This window comes from Fusarium pseudograminearum, chromosome 1, assembly GCF_000303195.2.
Source record: "Fusarium pseudograminearum CS3096 chromosome 1, whole genome shotgun sequence".
NCBI lineage: Eukaryota > Fungi > Ascomycota > Sordariomycetes > Hypocreales > Nectriaceae > Fusarium > Fusarium pseudograminearum.
This window is the reverse complement of record NC_031951.1, coordinates 11,231,256-11,253,411: the sequence shown is the minus strand read 5'-3', so window position 1 is coordinate 11,253,411 and position 22,156 is coordinate 11,231,256. Positions and strand designations below refer to the sequence as shown.

At 46.8% G+C, this 22,156-nt stretch overlaps 9 protein-coding genes across 9 annotated transcripts; 4 read left to right on the top strand and 5 right to left on the bottom strand.

Annotated features, from left to right (window-relative positions):
* Window positions 1-789: 789 nt before the first annotated feature.
* Window positions 790-1,504, top strand: FPSE_03429 (uncharacterized protein; the record flags this gene model as incomplete). The annotated part of the gene is made up of 2 exons (XM_009256548.1): window positions 790-822; window positions 878-1,504. 2 exons carry the CDS (start codon window positions 790-792, stop codon window positions 1,502-1,504), a joined length of 660 nt encoding a protein of 219 aa, XP_009254823.1.
* A 474-nt stretch (window positions 1,505-1,978) lies between these two features.
* FPSE_03428 (uncharacterized protein) lies at window positions 1,979-7,244 on the bottom strand (the record flags this gene model as incomplete). The annotated part of the gene is made up of 15 exons (XM_009256547.1): window positions 1,979-2,009; window positions 2,327-2,468; window positions 2,526-2,584; window positions 2,637-3,136; window positions 3,191-3,374; window positions 3,423-3,684; window positions 3,739-3,921; window positions 3,969-6,211; window positions 6,257-6,355; window positions 6,414-6,565; window positions 6,617-6,652; window positions 6,703-6,789; window positions 6,838-6,888; window positions 6,947-6,986; window positions 7,036-7,244. The coding sequence occupies 15 exons, from the start codon at window positions 7,242-7,244 to the stop codon at window positions 1,979-1,981; spliced, it is 4,278 nt and encodes a 1,425-aa protein (XP_009254822.1).
* Window positions 7,245-8,071: 827 nt separating this feature from the next.
* On the top strand, window positions 8,072-8,963 carry FPSE_03427 (uncharacterized protein; the record flags this gene model as incomplete). The annotated part of the gene is made up of 3 exons (XM_009256546.1): window positions 8,072-8,410; window positions 8,475-8,565; window positions 8,620-8,963. 3 exons carry the CDS (start codon window positions 8,072-8,074, stop codon window positions 8,961-8,963), a joined length of 774 nt encoding a protein of 257 aa, XP_009254821.1.
* A 249-nt stretch (window positions 8,964-9,212) lies between these two features.
* Window positions 9,213-11,350, bottom strand: FPSE_03426 (uncharacterized protein; the record flags this gene model as incomplete). The annotated part of the gene is made up of 8 exons (XM_009256545.1): window positions 9,213-9,824; window positions 9,875-10,017; window positions 10,071-10,154; window positions 10,204-10,353; window positions 10,412-10,610; window positions 10,671-10,882; window positions 10,932-11,013; window positions 11,126-11,350. 8 exons carry the CDS (start codon window positions 11,348-11,350, stop codon window positions 9,213-9,215), a joined length of 1,707 nt encoding a protein of 568 aa, XP_009254820.1.
* Window positions 11,351-12,260: 910 nt separating this feature from the next.
* Window positions 12,261-14,833, top strand: FPSE_03425 (uncharacterized protein; the record flags this gene model as incomplete). The annotated part of the gene is made up of 3 exons (XM_009256544.1): window positions 12,261-12,371; window positions 12,426-14,410; window positions 14,464-14,833. 3 exons carry the CDS (start codon window positions 12,261-12,263, stop codon window positions 14,831-14,833), a joined length of 2,466 nt encoding a protein of 821 aa, XP_009254819.1.
* A 78-nt stretch (window positions 14,834-14,911) lies between these two features.
* Window positions 14,912-15,430, bottom strand: FPSE_03424 (uncharacterized protein; the record flags this gene model as incomplete). Its single annotated transcript, XM_009256543.1, has 3 exons — window positions 14,912-15,010; window positions 15,062-15,214; window positions 15,275-15,430. The coding sequence occupies 3 exons, from the start codon at window positions 15,428-15,430 to the stop codon at window positions 14,912-14,914; spliced, it is 408 nt and encodes a 135-aa protein (XP_009254818.1).
* A 507-nt stretch (window positions 15,431-15,937) lies between these two features.
* Window positions 15,938-17,147, top strand: FPSE_03423 (uncharacterized protein; the record flags this gene model as incomplete). The annotated part of the gene is made up of 3 exons (XM_009256542.1): window positions 15,938-15,972; window positions 16,026-16,642; window positions 16,696-17,147. The coding sequence occupies 3 exons, from the start codon at window positions 15,938-15,940 to the stop codon at window positions 17,145-17,147; spliced, it is 1,104 nt and encodes a 367-aa protein (XP_009254817.1).
* A 405-nt stretch (window positions 17,148-17,552) lies between these two features.
* On the bottom strand, window positions 17,553-19,408 carry FPSE_03422 (uncharacterized protein; the record flags this gene model as incomplete). Its single annotated transcript, XM_009256541.1, has 6 exons — window positions 17,553-17,567; window positions 17,620-17,702; window positions 18,245-18,996; window positions 19,070-19,094; window positions 19,152-19,167; window positions 19,376-19,408. 6 exons carry the CDS (start codon window positions 19,406-19,408, stop codon window positions 17,553-17,555), a joined length of 924 nt encoding a protein of 307 aa, XP_009254816.1.
* Window positions 19,409-19,702: 294 nt separating this feature from the next.
* Window positions 19,703-21,825, bottom strand: FPSE_03421 (uncharacterized protein; the record flags this gene model as incomplete). Its single annotated transcript, XM_009256540.1, has 2 exons — window positions 19,703-21,355; window positions 21,502-21,825. 2 exons carry the CDS (start codon window positions 21,823-21,825, stop codon window positions 19,703-19,705), a joined length of 1,977 nt encoding a protein of 658 aa, XP_009254815.1.
* Between the last annotated feature and the right edge of the window lie 331 nt (window positions 21,826-22,156).

The following is a 22,156-nucleotide window of genomic DNA, read 5'->3' as shown; positions in this document are numbered from 1 at the left end:
ACACTACGATGACTATAGACATAACTTGATGAGTTTTACTCAGTCGGCCTTGAGCATATTTATATTTAATCATGCTTTTGCAACGTGATGCTTCCACTACTGCCTGCTGTGGGCACATTTTTGATTGCCTTGACCCTTGTCTCCTGTTTGGACAAAACTCTTTGCGATACCATCGTCAACGCTGTGCAGTCGCCACCTTTAGTGTAGGGTTATACCCCTACGTATGGGAACAAACTGGGGATTCACTGATAGCAATATTTAGTAATTAAAGTCTATAGTATACTTTACAAATCGTGTAACACGACCAAATCAGTCAGCAATATGACCAAAGGTGGCGTCGATGTGAATAGGAATCTAAGCAAATGAGGCAGATTTGACCCACAGGTGGCAAAGGGATAGACAAGAAAGTGTGAATTAATCGTGTCTAGGTTTAGAGAAAGAGAATTCTCTCCAATGGAGACGGTCAATAATATGGCGGTATTTTACAACTTTCAAGAGGGCAGCAACCATAGTCATAAAACTCTGATAACTCAACAATAGAGGCTAATGATGATATAGCGGCGCTTTTCTCTTTCAAAGAGTAAATCCAAGAGAGCAGCAACCTTAATAAGAAAACCCTAATAACTCAACCATAAGGGCTAACTACATAAAGTTCGATAAGGTCACAAGGCCGTAAAATCAATAAGGTTTAACTGGATAATAAAATCGCAGAAACAATTGCAATAACGCAGTCTTCATCCTCCATCTTAAACTGACAAAACCTCCACCTCGACAAGCCTACTTGACAACATGTCCGACTCTGCCCAACTCTCCGATTTGGATGTATGTAATACATACTAATAAGAAACGGTCTAGGTTATATGCTAATGATCGATAGCCCGCGATTGGCGGCGGTCTAACGAATTTCCTCCGTCTCCCGGGCGAAATTCGAAACACCATCTACGAATTTACTTTACTTGATTCTCTTCCTATCAGACCTTTTTTCGGACGTAACTTCCGAATATCAATGGCACTCTTTCGCGTCAGCAAGACAATCCACCAGGAAGCTACTCAATTCTTCTACAGCCATAATGTCTTTGACTTTTCTGGATATAGTCTTGCCAGCCAAGTTTTCTTCCTCGACCAGATTGGCGTACGTAACGCAAGCTATATTCGACATCTCATCATCGACTTCCCAGGCTTCCTTGGTCTACTTTCCATTGTTGCTCTCGACGAGCAAAGCCTTGGCATCCTCGAAAGCATCTCGACAAGTTGCACTGGATTAAGTACGCTTAGGGCGTCTTTGGATAGCACAACCTACATGGAAATCATATTCAGCTATCCATCCGTGTACAACATTGCCACTGAAGCCCTGCAGCTTGTCAACGCTCACTTTCGGGCTCTTCCGTCTCGACCAGAGGTCATTCTTGAGGTATTCGGGCACGCACCTAGTGACTCTCTCAGAACGGTGATGGAGAGTCAAGGATGGACACTCAAGAAAGAGACATGTCCTATTGGGGACTAGGAGGACTTGGACTATAAGGAGTTAGGCTACAGCTACAATGATTATTATGCCACGCACAACGACGGCGAGTACTTTGAAAGGGAGGAAGAATAAGTTGTATCTATTTCTCAGAACTTTTCACCAATAGCTATAACCCTGAAGGAAAAAAACACAATAGGTAGATTGAAAATTAAGAACGATAGTGTTTGCAGTCTGTCAAGATAATGGAATGGAATTCACCCAGATCCAATTAAAACAGGTTTGGTACTTGCCAGTGTAGAGAAACGATATCATGTATTAAATGGTACTTATATCGAACTCGATAACCTTTGTTGGAGTTTCTTAAGAAATAGATTAATGCAAGTCAATAATTACAGTACCTAGTTATAGCCGTGTACCTGGAATCCACGTGAGAGAGCAGGGACTTGGGGCAGTTCTAATGGAATTATCCGTTCATTCTTAGGCCTCATCTATACTAAAGTTGATCTACTATTTTCATTCTGCCAACTCAGCGTAGGTAGTTATGCTACACGCCTAATCTATAGCGTTCTCATTCTACAAAGAGACAATTACTTTTTTTCCTCCAGCTGTCGATAGTGTTAGCATAATAACAAAAAAAGAAGAAACATGGGTAGACTTACGCATCTAAAAGACCCTATCTGATTAGACACCCAACCATCGCCCGTATTCGTCGACATGCAAGAGTGATCCGACGTGCGATCAAACGGATTCGTACAATCATCTTTGAAGTAAAAGATGCAGTTGTACCCTTCATTCGGAACCAGAACACTGTGCGGGGACAAACTCCCAGAGCAACCTCCTTGTTCCTTGGTTCCGACATACTCACGACAGTCTGTATCAGGCATTTCCTTGAAGTTGTAGCACTTGTTCAGCTCGTAGCCCCAGACTGTCCTGGACCGTCTGGAATCCTTTCTGGTGCAGTCTGCCGAGTCGACACCTCCTGGGTACAGTCCATGGATTTCCACTGTATCCATGTTAGTATTCGAATGTAGTGTACACAGAGGAGATGTCTATCACTTACTGGACCATTTCTTTGTCTTGGCAGGCGTGTCTGTTGGTGGTTTCGGCTCTTCTGGTTTTCTGTATTTCATGGTTAGCCAACAACAAGAAAATAATGAATGGTGATACTCACAGGGCACAATATGTGTTCCGGTTCGAATTAGTCCATATAGCGTAACCCCTTCGATCATCATGGTCTATCGACATCTGCAACATAACCAAATTTGCAATCTTCTTATGCAACGGGATCTGAGGGTGGAAGACTCGAGCGTAACCATAGGGGACAAGGTAATCAACAACATCCGCGCGAGAAACCAAACTCCTCTTGCTCTTGTTATCGTTGTCGTGGTGAAGCTCGGCCTTGGGATCCATCAGCCGCGTGAGCTTGGCGAGGATGAGCATGTCGCCGTAAAAGGTCCCGCTGAGTTCGCCTTCAGCTGTGTCGCGTTTCCAAGGAGTCGTTCCCGCAGGGTCCCACGAGTTGAGTTCGTAGAACATAAGACCCTGTCTGGTGTTGGATTCGCTGGTTGACTCGTCGACGCCTGGCTCACAGTACCTGCCGCGGTACTTTGTCAGAAGATGGTCGTAGTCAATGAATCTGACAGAATCTCCAGCTCGTTCGACTGCCGTGCGCTGGAATGAGGTGTTAGTACGGGTTTGATGGTGGCCTTCAAATGGGGTACATACAAGCTGGCTATTGACATAGTCAACCAAATTGTTCATGGCTGAACGTCGTGCTTTCGTCAAGTACGCGGCGGGCTGTCCGAGGTTCTCCAACTTGTAAAGCCATGTCGTCCATGTGACCTTGTCGCACTCATCTGATAAGTCTTCAGAGAAGAACTTGGCGTACCCTGTGACATAGATCTTGGCCCTGCATCATCGTTAGCTTGCTCTCATTCAAGTACAAAATGGCACTTACCCATTGTTCAACTTCTTCTTAGCGGCGGACAGAACGCCATCGAGGTTTTTACCAAAGGTGTCTGAAGTAGCGAGCGACTTGCTGTACTCAATCTGAGCCTCACAGCCTCGAGAAAGACTGTCCCAGTCAAAGTCCTTGGCCCATGCATAGTCCTTATCCACCTCTGCGATGAGCTTCGCCGCTTCGGCTTGCGCCTTGGTGAAAACACCCATTTGGAAAATGCATGAGTTCAACAAGTTGATCAAACCGACATCATTACCACCTGAGATACAAGATTAGTGATAGATTCATAAAAGAGGACATGAGGCAAACATACCAATAGACAGAGTAATCGCGTCCTGGCCACTCTCCATCTCGGGGATCTGCTTGTCCACCACATCCTTCATAACAGCACCGGAACACGATAGGAACTGAAACTTGCGCTTGGACGGATCTCCGATTCGGTCATCTTGGTTGATAACATAAGGGTAGGCGTGATCGTATCGAGCGCAGGCAAAGTCTGGAAACCCGTTAGCACAATTCCGCATAATAATGTTGCACACTTACCACTACCCGATTTGAAAGCATCGTATATACTTCCAAGCCTATCTCCGGCACCAATACCAGCCGAGTAAGAGTCTCCAATAGCAGCCAGCTTGTTGATGCTCAAGATATCCTCTGGGATGCCGTCGTCTCTGGGTTCGATATCCCATTGCGTACCGTCGTTTTTGCACGTGGTCTCCTTGTCTGTGAGTACATTCCAGCAAGTCTCCTTGCAAGTAGAAGGAAGCGATGGAACACCGCCTCCGCTTCCTGGCGTCTCATCCCCACTGGGAGATGGTAGGGATCCGAACCCTGGGTCTTGGCCTGGAGCCCAACCTGCGTCGTCACCCGTGGTGTCTGTCATGCCGCAACGGTTGAAGAATGTTTCTCCGCGGTTGTCAAAGGTAGCCATGATGGAGTGCAAATCAGCTCTGCCATCGCCATCGAGGTCGGGGAAATATTGACAGGTACCGGCCCATGTTCCTGAGTACTGCTTTCCACTCTTCAAGAACCACCAGTTGCTGCCGCCAGTGTCCATCTTGCCGTTGTTGATGTAGACAGTGGCGTCGCCTGTGTACTTGTCGACCCAAATCATGTCCTCACCACCGCGTCCATTGACATTACCGAAGCGAAGGTTGGCGCGATCAATGCCCTCGGCCTTTTTGAACTGTGCGATCTTCTCCCAAGAGCCATCGCTGTTGTGAGTCCAGCCGTAGAATCGTCCATCGGGTTGAATACAGATGTAGTCCGACATCTTGTTGTTGGAGACGTCGGCAAAGCGGACAGCAAGGTCGTGTATGCCAACACCTCTCTTCTCGGGACAGTTCAGCTGCGGAGCTGGGTCGGCGAGGTAGGTCCAAGTGAAAGCTCCTGTCTTTTTGTAATTGTTGAGCCAGACAGAAACCTTGTTGTTGTTGTCTGGGTCGACCCACGCGATGTCGCATGCACCGTCGTTGTTCCAGTCAACCAGATGAAGATCCCTGCGATCGTAGTTCTTTCCAGGGTTCCAAAGCTCCTTGGGCGATCCCCAGAATACATCGTTGTCGCCGCTGACTGACTTCTTGCCCAGGTTTGGCCAAACAGTCATCTTGCCGGTAGACAGAGCCCAAACATAGTCCTGTCGTCCATCGTCATGACCATGCATGTTGCAGTACTTGTTACCATCAGCTTTGAGTTTTGTGGAACCGCCGCCAGTGTTCTTCCAAACTTTCATGTCAAACTTGAACCTTCCATCGGATTGCTTGGTCGACTGGAGATAGACGTAGTCTGCCTTGGGTAGAAGTCCAAAAGCAGCTTCGCCGTAAATCCTAGCAAAATGGATTCGGTCTCGGCCGTCGGCACCAGCACCAGCATGCGTAGGCCCGGAGGAGGCGCCCTTCCAGAAACCTTGACGCCAAGCGACGTTGAGTCCGTCGCCTGACTTTCCCTTCTTGCAGCTTCGAGAGTTGGTCCAAGTTGTTGTGGCGCCTTTGTCGTCCACCCATAACCAGTCGTCGCGTCCATCACCATTGATGTCCTCAAAGCGAACACCGCGCTGGTCGCCCATGCCCTTTGCGGTGAATCTCAAGCCGAGCGGTTGCCAAGAGGGAGTGTCAGAGGTACCCGAGTTTCTCCATGCACGAACGTTTCCACTGTTATCAACAACCATGTAGTCGGCTCTACCATCTCCGTCGATGTCGCCCCATCTAACACGATCTTGCTTAAAGCCAACGTTGCCTTTGATCATGCCGATCTTCGTGAAGGTGGGTGGACTCGTAGCTGTTCCATCTCGATTGTTGATGGAAGCCAATGTGTCTCCGTTGGGCGAAACGCAAAGGAAATCATCGTATCCATCGGCGTTGATATCAACCCACCAGATGCCAGCAACATTGCAGAAGAGTTTAGTGTCCAGATCAGAGATCTTGGAGAACTTGCCACCGCCGTTGTTCTTCCACGTGGCGAAGGACAGCTTCTTGTCTGCATACCACCAACCGACGATGTCATCATAATTGGAACCATAAAGCCTGGTGAAGAACCACTGGTTGCGATCGAACTCGGAAGTATACGACCAGATAGTTCCCATCTCCTGGCTGCTGTGGTAGTAGATGCCGTCGTCGTCGCCTGAGCCCTTTTGAGTGACACCACCGTATTGAGCCTGGCCAGGTTGCTTGTCACAAGTGTTGCCTGTTGCCTTGGCCATTGGAGAAGCCTCGACGATGAGGCCCGCCTGGTAACCCCACTCGATGGCATACCAGAACTTGACAGCCATCTTTTTATGTCCAGCATCGCTTTGTTGTTAGTTTCGATTTTGGGCTACATGATGGTGAACTTACACGGGATGGATGCCATCTGAATTCAGCTCATTCAGCGGAATGTCGATATCGACATATGTTATTGGCTTTCCAGTACTCTTGAGACGGCTGACCAGTTTCCTAAGACAAAGTTAGCCCATGATACGCCATCGATGTGTAGTTAGTCGGGTCAACATACTTGTACTGCTCGTTGATTTGTTTACGATTGCTCTCTGCCTGGGCATCGTTCCGACGAATGACAGATGAAACAACGACATATGTTTTGGACATGCCATCGGCACTCCAAAGGTCGTTGAGTAGTCCTTCCAATCGACTACCAGCCCCGTCTACCTATAATAATGTCAGTGACAAGTCACTAGATAGCAGCATAGAGTGGAATACCTTGTTCTTATTCGCGTCGTTGGTGCCCACATTCATCTAAATTTGTCAGTTTTCCTACCATACATTAGGTTCATGTGTCTACTCACCACAACAACATTAGGCTTGTAGCCGTATGAGTTGCGTGCCGCATTTCGGGCTTCGTCGATTATGAAACCACTGGTAGCTTCATGGTCCTAGGCAATGATTAGCTGTGGATCTCAAATATGAGGGACTAAACTTACTCTGTCCTTCATGTTTCCATTCTGCTTACTGCCAACCATGTTGACATCCCACTGAAACAACACGTGTAAGCACATGATCTAATTGGACTGTCAAGGTGAGTATACATACGCCTTTAAATCTGAGCTGATCTCTCAAAGGTTTTCGGAATCTACACACTGTCAGACTTCTTTTCTGCTCATCTATCTGGGGCTGCTTACCCATTGCCGGTGCTTGATCCAACACCGCTGACAATAGATGCACCCAAGGGCAGGATTCTCAAGGCAGGCTTCGCATTTTGGCGAGTCGTGAGGCCAACATTGTTAAATTCTGATTCATAGTCAGAATATTGCCCTGAAGGTAAACCTGCTGCTCCGCCCAAGAAGGCAAGAGCTGGCACGATAAGACTGAAGATAGTCTTGAAGTGCATGACGGCAGGTGATGTGTTGAGGTAACAAAAGAGTGTATAATGTTGAAAGTTTAGAGAATGTAGAGATTAGAGTAGAGGTCAAAGAGTGAGACAGGTAGCTCTTCTTGAGGAAATACAACCCAAATGCTGATATGATTTACCAGACGCAACAGACTATTAAACTATGCCTTGTGGATAACAGAAAATCTAGGGTACCAAAATAAATAACCCAAGATGTCTCATTCAAGTGGCGCAAGCTGACCTACTAATTTCGTCGCTTAAGATCCTAGTCATCAATTTTTCCAATACCCTGCACATTTTCCAATTACGGCACAGGCGATGAAGAGTGGAACCAGAGTCCGAGATGGTTCCTCGGACTTTTCCAAGGAACGATAGCGATAGGTCACAGTACTAAATGCTCCATCGGTAGGAAGCTTGGCGATCATTTTAAAAATAAGGACCCTGATCCTTTAAGCTTACTCCGAGATGAGGCTTATTAGTCTCTTTTGCGTGCCTCTACCTATCAGATCCGTCCGATGGACGGGCTGGTCCTGGATTTAGCAACTGTCGCGAATTATATGGAGAAAATGCATAGGATGAATCCTTAACTGTGCCTCTAGACAGATGCTGCGGCGAAGACTTTTAATTTCCTTTTCATCAGGTGGTAGTAGTTTGCCTAACACGCGACTTGCAAATTCTGTTCCAGACTCCATCTTGGCTCCCTGCTTGATGCAAGGTTTTCCTTATATCTTAATCAGTCACAGCACTAACACACATTCTCGTCAGTCTTCGTCCTCGAATACTCACTCTCATCTCTTCTTTTGCAGTAGTGCACTGGACTACACGCCATGCGTTTTCACTCCATTACTCTGATAGCTGCCGCTCTCTTCGGCGCAGTAACTGCTATCCCATGTTCAGAACTCGGATGGAACGAAGATGCCGATCTCTTCGGCTATTACCATCCATTCGATACTGATCAGGATCTTTGGGATATTGTCGACGCCAACGATTGCTGGGCTCGCTGGCAATTGATCCGACCAGGTCAGAGGCGAAACGACGCCAGGGTCACTAAAACAGTCTTCGAAGCGACTGAGAACGAAGTTCGATCTACGATTAACAACTATAACAACAATGGAGGAACCAACATCCAGCTCTGGCTCCCTATGCGGACGAAAAGTCTTCAATACGTACGTAAATAATTCCATGATTGACTTCTAAACTGTGGTCTATGACAATCCTAACATATCATAGTCCCATATGTTACCTTCATATCTGCAAGACCACGATCCCATTGACCCTCAATCGTCCATAAGCGATTGGTCGCGTGTCATTGTATCCATTAGTAAACTCCTCTCTCCTACCTTGTCACCACAACTGTACTGACAAGTATTTCAAGTTCTCCCTAGCGCCAGAGACAAGCTCACACCGGTGAGGTTGACTAAGACAGGAGAACACGAAAAAGATGCCAACGTTGACAGGGCAGAAGACGTGGGCATTACCGGGCTCACTGGTACGATAGCTCGAGAAGACTGGGCCTATACTACAGGCGCTGAGCTTCGCCTGGCCATGAATACCATCTTGGAAGAACAAAAGGATGCCTACCGTGCAAGGATGCCGTGGGATAAGCACAATTTTGCTTATACCTTTGCTGAAAAGGCCAATGGCGACTGTGTCGTTATTGACTTTCGAAACTTTGCGGAATTCGTTGTCCGCTTGCCACCGAATTTCCGGCTTCCGTGAGGTGAACATGTGTCGAGTATCGTGGGGAGCAAGGAGGTTTTGTGTGTGATTAGGGTTAGAATTAGAGTATCCTTGAGCTAGTGTCGAGTAAGAAGAATGAAGATTGCTTGTATCGAGGTCACCCTCCCTAATTAGTTTATTCTTGAATCAGTCCTGACTCGCGGATGGCTGAATTGTATATGGTCACTGCTGGAATGAATGACAATTATATAACCATAACTGTCTGAAACGCCACATGTTGTTACTAGACTAGTTACCACCAAAGATGACAAAATCGTACTCGGTTCCAGATGCGCACCCAATGATCCCCCCTATAGAGTAAAATACTGCTGCTGTCTTGAGTTGCCCATACCAAGGATCATTGTCAGCAGTAACCCGAAGAGTTGCGTTATTGACGGGCACGGCCCCAAACTTTTCAGCAAATGGGACAACCATCATATAAGCAAACTCATCAGTAAGCTGGCGGAGACCGTAGACTATCGAGTGAATCTCAATCCGACCGTGTTGGAAGTTAACAGGCTTTACAACACCAGGAATGTCCTGATCAGGAGTAAGTGTGTGAACTTGCCCTGTCTCCGTCTGGCAGACAAAGACTCGCGTGGAATTGGCATCGTCGCCGAATCGATAGAGAATGCTGAGGGCTTTTGGCTTTCCTTGCATACGAGGAGGAAACTCGAGGTTGTTTGTGGCGATGACGATCTTGTCGCCGTAGTTGAGCTGCATCTTGGCCAGATCGGTGACAGTGATTCCGGCGTAGTGAGCTGCGAGGATTACCGGCTGGATCTTGGGCTTGGGGACTTCAACCTTCTGAGCGTCTTCGATCAAGCCGTACTTGGCAAAGGCGCGGGCAGATGATAAGACCTATTGATGTCAGTATACCACTTGACACAAACAGGATGAGGGAAGCATACCCCATTCCACGCTTGCACAGCCTTGTCAACAAAGAGCGTGGTCATATGATCACTGCCAGGAGCTTCAGGCTTTATCTGGCCGCTGACGCTGCTCAGCTTGGAGATGAGGCTATCACATGATTTATCCATGGAATTCATTCCGTCTAACGTTTAATTATCAGATGCGATCTGGGCTCGAACATGGGACAGGACTTACCCATGATATTGACCAGTGACTTGCGTGCCTCCTCAATATGGCTCTTGACACTGCCCACGTTGTTGATCAGTGCACGAGCGTTATCTACATCAGTCAAGTCAGCCATGTTCAACTTGCAGTCTGGTATTCATACCAATAGACTCGAGCAACTTCATTCTTTGGTCGTCTCCCGCAGCGATAGTCTCGTGAAAAGCTTTATTGGCGTCTCGATACTTCCTCAAAGACTCTTCCAGATCGTATGTTCCTTGATTGAACAGCAAATTGCCGAGACCAGGGATCCTGACTGTTCCTCATGTAATTAGAAAGACGGATGTTTTTTGGGATCATGGGGTTCAACTAACAATACCACTTCCTGGTATCGACGTATTCTTGGTTCGACGCTGCCCTCTGCTGCGTTCTGATCAGATTCCGAATCGATTCCCGAGATTCGGCCATGTGCTTTGTCATGGCGTTGTCGAGGTCCTTTTGGGACAGCTTCAGGTCTAACATTTGTTGCAAGGTGGAAAGCGCAGAAGCGTCGCTTTCGGTCTCGCTCTTGAACTTTAGACTCGTCTATTAGTAATGTGTTAAGGACTCGACTAGCTGGGCTCTGTTACTTACCTTCTCTGTAACTGTAATGATCTTCTTGATTTGCTTACTCACGGACGTGCCGCTTTCTTTCAGCGCTTTCAAGATCTCTGTGGCGTTTTCTTTCGCTTGGATCGATTCTTCGCTTGACGGAGGAATTGTCTTGTCGCATATGACGTCCAGCTCCACCTTGAGAGCCTCGAGATATGATGTTGCATCCTTGGAGTACTCAACGACGGTGTGTGCTACAAGAGGTTAGTAGAGTTGAACATATCCTGCGCTGCATTGACGTACCGAGACCGATCATGGGATTGATGCCTTGAGTAAGAAAAACCTCGCAATGTTGATGAATAGGAACCAGAGCAAGGTGCATTTGCTGTGAATCATGTTAGCAATGAATTAGTAAACAACAAAGGTAACAGTTAGCGACTTGCATCATAATCTGACTTTTGATTGATCCATCTTCCAAGATTGGTGTACGGGTACACAGCCTGGAACAGCTCCGTTGTTGCTGGGATCTGCAGGGCCGACTTGACGTAGAGCTGAAGACTTGCAAATTGCTCATCATTTAGAACAAAGGCATCAACTGGTTCATCACCAATAACTTGCTTGTATCCTGTGAGCTTCTTGGCGGACTTGCGGAGAAAGACATTTGTCCCTTGGGTGAAGTCGTTGAAGATGTCATGAGGATTGAGGGTGATGACTTCAGTCATGATGAATACGCAGTGAGGAGGTGATGTGGAGACGATATGGGTACTATTGGATAAGAAGTAGAGTTTTTCGGTCGGACGCTGAGATGATTGAGTCTGGCTCTCATTCTGGTGGTTCCGGATGTGCTCTATATACGCGAATATCATCAAGCGCATCGCGTGCAAAAGCAAACCGACTATAGACGAGAGGAAGTTGTCCGAGCAGTGGCTAGCTGAAAGATACTGAACTGAAAGCTACACCTCCAATGATCATGGTGATGTCGGCATTGCCGAGTCTCCATAATACGAGGCCTCTAGTCGAGACTCTCTGATCACGGATCGGAATATTCCAAGTTTGGCAACAAGCCGGATCATTTAACAAATGTATTAGGCAGTCAAATTTAAATTAGGAAGTTTTATCGGGACGTTGTGACTCTATGTCACTAGTCTAATGCAAGATGCCAATAATTAAGCTGCAACCGACGTACGATCAGAATACCACCATACACGTGTAAGTGGGTTACATATAAAGACCAATATAAATCTAGAGGTTGACACAAAAATTAGACCACTCTTAGTGCATATATGACCTAGACGTGGTCTAACGATTTCGTCTGAATTGCTTCAAATCCTTGTCTTTTTTGACCACTACCCCTGACGTATAGGTCAATAGATTGTTTTAGCGCCGAAATCCGCTCTGGTGGCGCTGCTGAGAAACGTCGGGTCAATAAATTCCCATTCGCTAAACTGAAGTAGGAAACGAAGGGCAGCTGAATACTTCATACCCATGTTGTATACAAGATTGCAGAGTCATGCTGTAACTCGGATTAAGATAAGAACACAACCACAGCATGGATTAGACTTCGTATCAGCTTCAACATTGCAAGTCTGCAAAAAATCATTTCTTCTTCTTCTGACATTCTATAACTCAAAAATGGAGTTTCAACTCGCTGCTGAGCTTATGCACAACTCATTCACTCTAAATGAGAAAGAGTTAGCAAAGAGCTACTCTGAATCCTTTTATCACGACGAACCTACTCAAACCGTTAGATACTTCAACCTCAAAACTTCCTGAATGAATTCTGACACTCTATTCCAGGTCTATGTTCGCCGGGCCTGCCTCCAGTTACAGACCATAATAGATGAGGTGCAAGAATACATCAAAGTCCATAACCATGACTACCTTTGTAGATTGGTTCTGTACTGCGATACTATCGAGCTCCCTGAGGGCCTGGTTGTTGGATATGATGATCCAGCTAAACACTTTGAACTGCGAGTCTTCGCACGCAAGGTCCAATGTCAGAACCCCAGCAACGCTCTCCGCATGCATTTTTCGGTAGATTGCCAGTTGGCCATCTACACCTATGCATTGCAAGAAGGCTTTACCGCCTACTTTTTGTTTCCCGACCGCGAACCTCAGCCGGTGAAATTGTCTATTGACGAAGATAAATGGGGTATCCAGATCAACTGGGATGAGTCAGAGTTTCATATTGAGCAGCAAGATTCCAGGGACCTGGACATGACCACCGCCGACTACCTGAGCCGAATCAAAAGCGATGGAACTCTGGAAAAGAGAAGTTTCGTCAGAGACAACGACAATCTCCCCAGACTTGTTGCCTACCAGTTCCTTGTTGCTGCCACCGTCATACGAACCAAACCAAAGCTTGCTCTCGACATCTTGAACTGGGTATGCAATCTGAGTGCGTCTGAGAGCAGTGTTGCACTCAACATCCAGGCTTGTTCTCTGCGCAACAGCTTGGTTCTCTCTCAAGAGAGAAAAGTCTTCAACGTCCCGTCGGTGAATATTTACGCAAGCAAGCAAGTCCTCGAGTCAAGACTGGCGGCGAGTATGGCTTTTGAGCAAGCATTCCAGAATTTCGTTGCCCAAGAGCGGGCTTCTACCGCAATGCTTGGTCAAACCATGAATCTCATTGCCAAAAGCGAGGATGCCATGTCTGAGTATGCGTTCCTTGAAGACGTATCGCAAAAGGCCTATCGTTCTGCGCAGTCGGCCAGGGAATCCGCCTTCCAACGCTATAACAAGAACAACACAGACCTTATCCCCCTCCAAAATGCCTTTAGCAAGGGACTCGACGATTGGGTTAGGAAAGAAAAGATTGAAGCAGCCAAATCTGTCTTTTCAGCTTGTATCGGGACAATAGGGGCTATAGCAGCAACCGTAGCCTCTGGTGGTCTTGCAGCTCCCATGGTACCTGCTGCTGTAGGCAGTGCTGTGAACGCCGGCAAGAATATCGCCAACATCATCAACACCATCAAAGGCGTAGTAGCAACAATCAAGGGAATCTACGAGAAACTCCAGCCCATCTTGGAGAAGCTTCAAACGCTCGCTGAGACTATTCAGAATGTGGTGGCAGCCCTCAACGCAAGCCAGACACTGCAGGAGAAAACCGCACTACAACGTCCCGATATGAGTCTAGACATTTTCAACGCCACAGCGCTCTGGGACATTTTCCGAGAAAAGATTGACGACATTGAAAAGACGCTGAGTGGAATAGACTTCGAGGCCAAGGGAAAGTACTTCTTTGCTCTTAAAACGCTCGTCATCAATGGAAAGACGTACCTGCAAACACAGGAAAACCTCTGTCAGCGAGGCAACGAGCTAGCATTGGTGCTACTGAAGGTGAAGCTCCAGCACAAGGACCAAAAGCGCCTGACACTATCTGCAACTGCTACAGAGCAACAAGGAGCTGTGCTGGACCTCCTCAAGCGGGCCATGTTTGATCGTCTTCTGACAATTCGATCTTTGGTCTTTCTTGATTTCCAGATTTATTCGGAGGCTTACATGTTTCATGCTTTGACTGATAGACCTCCAGTACACATCTCCCCAGTCAAGCCGGTTCCTGACTATCTAGAAGATGCTGCAAAGTTTCAGGCTAACATTGCGACTTTTGGGTCACGAGTCATGGTGCAGCAGCGTAAATTCAGCATTCTGACCTGTGGCGATGCAGTTGATGCAGCTGGTTTACAACAGAGGCTTCTCAAGGGTGATGCTGTGAGTGTTACACTGAGCCCTGAGGATCCAATGTTTGCTGGCTTCTCTCGCATCCGGGTTTCCAAGGCGCGGTAAGTTTTGATCACGAAATATCTCATCGTACAGACACTAACTCTTTCGACAGATGTTATCTCGAAGGAGCCACAGCAGCTGTGACTCAGAATGGACCAGTCAAGAAGAACGATCTGCGTCTGTACCTACGTACGTCTGGGAGATTCTACGATATCAATCTACCAGGAAGCAGGAAGGATGCACCTGCTGAGTATAATGCTTATGTTGGAGATGCTCGCACTTTGCTATTCGAGTATAACATTGATGATGGATCAATCACATGTGATGCAGAATATGGGCAACGTCTGGACTACACTCAGCATAGTCCTTTGACTGAGTGGGCGATATCGATTGCTCCTGGAGGCCTGCAAGCAAATGATCTGGACATGAGCGGCATTACGGGTTTCCGGATGGAACTCTGGTGTGATTTTACATTGAGATAATGAGTCTTTATTAGTTTTAGGTCTTGATACGAAATTGTATTAATTAGCCGCCTTGCCCTCTATATAGTAAAGGTTTAACTATAGCTTGCTGGACTTCTCTGGAATAGCTGCAATAGCTTCCATTTCTACATGAGCACCCTTCAGCGGGAGCTGAGCAACAGCCACGCATGTTCGGCTCTATGAGACGTTGTTAGTACCAATCTCGCACTGATACAATCCTGAACTTACTGGTTTAGGATCTGATGTAAAGAACTCGAGGTAGGCTTTATTGACCTCTGCATAGTGGTCCATGTTCAATATGAAGATGGTGACCTTTAAAGCATTATGAAGAGTTGTTCCCGCTGCTTTAAGGATAGAATCGAGGTTTTTTAGAGCTCCAGCCTATTAGAAAAATTAAAACACAGACTCGTCTTTGTTATTGATGAGAGGGAAAGGACAAACAGTTTGGTGATAAGGCCCATCGGCTAATTCTCGAGTCTGCGGGTCCATACCGAACGAGCCTGAGCAGTAGACTGTTCCATTATGGATGATTGCTTGGGAAAGATGAGGGCTGGGCGCAGGCGCATCTGTGGTAAGGACACGGGTTCGGAGAGCCATAATGAATATTATCGAAGAAAGAATGTCAATTGATCTTGAACAGTAGTGATCTTGAGTTTTGGTCAGTCCAACCTAGAGGCAATGGGTACTTATAGTTATCCAGGTCAAGAACAAGGCTCCGATTCTCGGCAAGAGTTTCAGTCATGGTTCTTCACTGAGTAAGTATTGATGATACTTCAACATCGATAAACAGGGCCAGATGCCATCTTGGACATATCCCTGCGCGTCTCCACCCTCGATCCAGGATGGAGGTGCATCTCCGTGAGACTAATGCAAAGCGATGTCCAATCATACTTGGACGGACACCTCCCTCCGCCTAGATCCTTGCATCTTGACCAACAAGCGTGGCTTCATTTGAGTATCCTCTGCGATTGATGGAAACCCAAAGGATAGGCCTCCATTAGCAATATCATCTTTATATAAAGACACTTACAAACTTGCCATCAGGGCTTTGTTTAGTCGCCCTCTTACCTTCATACTTATACTGCCCCGCCAATCTCGCCAAGAATGCCTCATCAAGGTGAAACTATTGTCATTGTCGGGTATGTAAGGTGTCTTTTACGTCAGTTAGACTTACTAAGCTTCCAACCAACAGCGCTGGAGTTATCGGACTATCAACAGCCCTCCGAGTCCAAGAACGCATTCTCTCCCAGAATAACCCGCCGTCCATCCTAATCATCGCACGAGACTTTCCCGGCGAGACATCTATCAACTATGCCACACCATGGGCCGGAGCTCACTATCGACCATGCCCAGGCTATAGCCCCCAACTATTGCAAGAAGCCAGATGGGCAAAGAAAACATATGACATTCTGGATAGCTGGCCGGAAAAAGACAAACTCACTGCCGGTGTCGAATTCATGCGTGGAGAAGAGTTCTTCGAAAGCCCTGCGCCTGAGTATGTTGACGTTGCGGAAGACGTGTCCAAGTCTGTGTACAGCCACCTCGAATCAAGCTTCCAGCTATTCAGCAGAGGCGAGCTGGATGCCATGGGCGACTCGCTGACACTCGGTTTTTCTTATCGGACTTACTCACTGAACAGTCCTGTCTATGCTTCATTTCTATTACGCAGACTTCAGAACAGGGGAGCTCGCGTAAGACAATACACACTTACGTCACTGGAAGAGGTCTTTTCGATTCAAGACTCTGTATCTGTTTTGATCAACTGCTCTGGTACAGGCTTCGGTGATGACAAAGTATTTCCCATACGTGGTAAGTACACAATACGTAGGCGTCTTAGTTTTCTTCAACTTATTTTATTTTAGGCCAGACCTGTCTTGTGCGAAACCTAATCGATAGGACGACTACACGTCAAAACGCAGATGGTACTTGGTCATTCGCTATCCCGCGACCTCTAGAAGGCGGTACCATCATTGGAGGTACCAAAGAGCCCCATAACTGGGACCCATATCCTTCATCCGAGACACGGCAGACTCTACTAACCAACGCGGCTAAATGGTTCCCATTTGGCTCTGACGATTCTGCATCTACCACTACCCGGGCGTCGGATCGTTTTCATGTTGTCACAGACATTGTTGGTCGTCGACCAGCTCGTGAAGGAGGCCTTCGTCTGGAGACGGAGAAGTTGAGACAGGGCACAGTTGTTCATTCGTACGGTGTTGGTGGAAGAGGTTTTGAGCTATCATGGGGTATAGCAGACGAGGTTGTTGCCTTGCTTGATAAAAACGGACATCTGTCATCACGACCGCGCTTGTAAATAGAGGCATTTGCAGTTTGAGAAGTATGTTGCCTCAATGTATTTATATCTGAGGGGGATAATACAGTGTAATATTGTGATGTTGCTCATTCAAAATTACAATAATCTCCAAGATTTCCTACCGGCGCCGAACCTTGTACCTGTCCAACAATGCTCCAAGTATGAGAACATTCCGCTAAACAACCAATCAAATAGCTCTTTTCTTCTGGAATTCCAAACTTGTCGATAGATCTTGCTGTTTGTATACACGCGTAAATCAATATGAGTGGTGCATGACGAAGCCCGTATTGTATCTTGTAAATTCGAACAAGGGCTAGAACATCCTGACTTGCCGTTGTGCAAGCTTTCCGGGCCGATTCGACGTTATTTGTGGTAGCTGATTCGTAGTTCAAGGCAATACGAATACTACTGTACAATAGACTTGACGATAAGTGTTAGTCAAGTTACTCCGTTTAGAATCATGGAGACGTACTGAAGCGTTGCTACCGCGGGGGTCATATCTGTACTCGTAGACCATTTGTTCCATCTCGCAAAAGGTGGCAAGGCGTCCTTCCACTGTAGAAGCTCAAGGTTGAGATTATCGAGCAGTGTTTGACGTGTGCTGATGTCTGTTTGCGTTCGAGGTGTCCGTGAAGAAAACACTGTGGTCATCATTCGTTCAACAATTCTATATAGACGAATTTGCTCTTTGAGATATGGGATGTTCGATTGACCTCGAAGCTCGTTGAGTCCATCATCGAAGCCAACAGGGCGCCAATACTCCATTCCAGGACCATCGCTGATTCCGTCAGTTCATTCCAGAGATGAGAATGAGGGATGGCCTACATCATAAACTCCAATAACTCGACCTCTGAGCTGTCAAATGCCAGTTGGACTGGTCTCCCGAGTATCAAACTAATCAGCTTATCTGATATGTAGCAGCCCCAATAGATCCTGCGACGTATTTCGATATCTTCGCTTGATACAATAGTCGAGTCATGCGGTAGCCAATTCATGGGATCACTTTGAAAGCCCAAATCCTGGGCCATACGGAACGCGATACCTATATTTCATCAAAACCCCCTCATAGTTTCCATCCGGTGGATAGATATACATACCTGAGTATGCCCATCCTTTGGAAACATTGCCTTGGCCAATCTCAAAGAAAGCTAAACAAAGAAAAGACTGGACTGTAGGAATCGAAGGACGGTTTAAACCCGAAACCATGACGATGCTCTCAGCCGCGCGGAAAAACTGCTCAATCAAGCCCCTTTCCCTTTCATCCTCTGACATGAGAAGGCCCAAGGCACATATGGACAGGAGAAGCGCAGATGACCAATACTTGCAACCTTTTCGCTCACCAAAATGGTCTCTTAGAAACGTCTCTCGGTAAACGAACATGAAGTGTGGGTACTGCCAGCGAAAGAATTGCTGCAGTGCTTTGAAGACTGTATCGTCCTCCAACTTGATGCCGAAGTGTTCTATAACATGATCAAAATTGGACTCAGCATGTACGGGATTCGTATCCGTCTCGCTTGTGGAGAGAATGTCACTGTTGAAGATACTGGTAGCGCCGTGGTAGATTAATGATCCTTGTGCGTCTGGTTTCAAACGTGCAATGGTTGGAGTTTCGGATTGTGTGACTTGGGATGGTCCTGCGGTGGGTGGTGCTCCTCCGATGTTGGCTACTGTTCCAAGCATCTCATCCCTGCGTGTGGGAGAAGAGTCCTTCAAGTCTTGTATAAAGGCCTCTAATGAGGCTACTCGATTTCGGAGACCATCTGTGTATTCAGACGATGGTGGGTTTCGTCTCTTGTCAGTCTTTTCATATTCGCAACCCACACCAGCCGTTGCACAATTGTCACAGGGGCTTGTTCTTGTGCATCTCAACTAGTGTTGTCAAATTTGTATCGTCTTATCAGTATATCGTATTAACAACTTACCTTTCGGTATCGGCAACGTTTACAACTAGGATTTCTTATCAATAAAAGGGCACATTAGTTACGCACTTGTCTTAGGTCTTACGAGAGTTCTTGCTTCCCTGTTGCCGGAATCATAGCACCTCAAAGAGAAAGGATTAGCTAGAGATCCCTCAGCGTGTTAGGAGAAGAAGCTTGTCCTTTGTAGCAAGATGGATAGTAACACAGCATTGAGGAGGGGTGCAAATGGTCTCTCCACACAATATTAAACTCCAGTATTGCACGTGACCCGAAGCCTGGTCACAGTGCCCGGAAGGGAATCCTTCTTACCTTTTGCGCTGCAAGGTTTGTCGTTGTCGACATAGGACTTCTAACCAAATCTCGTAAGAGGATTCATGTATACAACTTGCACTAGACAGATTCTGAACATGGTACTATCCTCTATCGCCATGGGTTATATATTAGAATGTGGTAGACAAGCAGATTCCCCAGATGCACGTTAGAGGTAATAGTTAAAAAAGGCAGGGATATAAAGCAAGCTAGTTAAAACTGTTAAATTACTTTTAGGCTAAGTATATACTAGAGATAATCTAATATTTATATTTATTACTAGATTAATATCGCTTTTTATATAACCTACTTATATACTCATATAAACTAAGCAATTACAATGCCACAGTTTGCCAACTGAACTCTTCCAATTGCAATATCTATATCATCTGTGGAAATGGCAAGTTCCTCTCCAATCTCTCCATAAAAGCCAGCAGTAGCATATCTCATCGGCGGGCATCCCCGAGAATGAACTAACCCAAACGTTTCATCCTCATCTCCTCCAACTCTCTTGACACATCCGTCCTGCCAATCCTTGTCAGAAATTTCAAAACTTACTGACGAAGCCATAAGATTGATTTCTTCATCATTCTCATGCCTCCTGTGGCAGTATGCTTCACTCAGAAAGATAGCATCTGCAGCTGCGGGACTGAAACACCCAACGAGACGCTCTCCGCAACGAGCCGCCATAACTACCCCGTGGTTGCCTTCACGGAATGCTGTACTCATGCTTGAGTATACAGTCCATTTCTCGCTAGGGCCTGTCGCTTCCACGTCGCGTCTTCTAGCTTCGCAGAGTCGATACTCGAGACCATGCCCAGCCGCTGCGTAGAGCTCGCCTTCTTCATTGGGCGCAAGATGAATGGCAGGCAGGTCCAAAAGGAAGAACTTTCCTAGATCCTCTGGGTTGTCTGATGGTCGAAGGAGTGTCCTCGTAAGTATGGAGGTAGACCCGAGTACACCGACGAGATTTATACGTGAACTGTCGGGCAAGAACGTCTTGTTTCGTCCAGCGTACATTGTAGCAAGCATGTACAGGACATGCGTGCGGCCAACCTTGTTGTTCGTCTTCAACTCTTTGCCAAATTGTGAACACATGGCCAGGAATGTTGTGCTACCATGCCCCCAAAGGCCGCAGAAGTACGCAGGGGTGTTAGATACGAGCTCGTGGGAAGTCAAAGGTTCGAGGAGTCTGTAGTAGAATCCAAACACGAAAGCTTGGTAACAAAGCCACAAACCCATTAGTTTCTGATCACCATCTGGAGATTCTGTTTGACTCTTGAGTAGGTACTCAAGTCCCGCGTGAGTCTCAAGCCAAGCCTTGGCAATCCCGTCGTACCCCTTCACCAAATCTTCCAGGCCCTTGAGGATACTTTGGTTGATCAGCGGAAAGGCCTTGCCAGCCATGGCCATGAGGTATGGGTCGAATCTCAGAGCACAGGCATTCGAAAATTCGCCAAGGCTATACTGAACCTCGTTTTTGGTGCTGTAGGGATACTCGGCCGTGCAAACGAAGGTGATGTCTTTTGCTGCTCTAGCTCCGGTATCCCAGAAAGACTCCATTTGATTAGTAATATGTCTCTCTGCCCGAGTGGCTTGCACCATACTCATGGGATTGTCCAAGGGAAATGACACAATCTGAGCTCGGCTTTCTGTAGCCCTGAGTCTCATACAGCAGGGCCCATCTCCGTGAGCAGTATGAGGACGGTCAGACACGTATGTGACAAGTAGCTGCCCCTCAAAACTCCTTTTCTCCTTAGTCGAGATGAAGACCTTGCATTTTTCGAGAGCCCGAGCGACGGAATAGGTCGCCAGCGAGAAGCATGTAAAGCTTACAGATGTATTTCCCATGAGGCATAAGAGAAACTCGGCCATCTCGTTCTTCTCTGCTGGGTTCAGCTCCGGATACGCATCGACGCCAACTTTGTCTTTCCACACTTTGCGAAAGGCGGCGAGAGATTCCGTATATATACCACGGACCTGGCCAGCCGAGCGCCATGACTCGACATTGACGCCCAGGTTTACACGCAAGGCGTTCTCAGCGTCAGGGTTGTCGAGGAGTTTTTGAAAGACAAGCACAAGGAGGTCGATGATTTTTGACTTTGGGAGGCAATGGTCGAGCTTACAATGACGACCATGAGCCACGAAAATGGTCTCAGTTCACCATGCTCAATCTTGACATCTTTTTTTGAGGAATCCTGCTTGTCCCCATCGTAGATGAACTTGGCATGTGGAAACATGGATTCCATGCGAGCTGGTTCAATGAGTCCCTTGCGCTTAAGCAGGGCCTCGGGGTCTTCCAGCAACGTCTCAAAGAGATCTTGGTCATTGCTCCTGATCATGATCCAGTTTCCAATCTTTTTCCCGATCTTGTAGATTTGGGCAATGTCAGTTAGTGATATGCCCAGCTGGATAAGGCTGCGTGGACCCAAAGTAGCGGCGACAGACATGATGCGAATACTTGGTTTCAGCGTGAATAAACAGAACAAGGTTCGGCTTAGAAGAAGGGATGCTGAAGATGTTGTGAATCACAGCTTCCATTTTTTTTCTTGTAATATAGACGTAAAATAAAGGTGCCTGAGGCTAAACGTTAATAAAGGGTCTGGGGTTTGTTTATTGATGGTGTCAAGTAGTCACATCGGACTGTAATATTGATCTTGAATCACATTTAAACGACCATTCTATTGGCCACACACCAAGAGTGGCTGTGTTGAAATATCAAACAAAATACATAAAGGGTAAACAAAGGCAAGACGGTGTATGTGGCTAACGGTGTGTGTA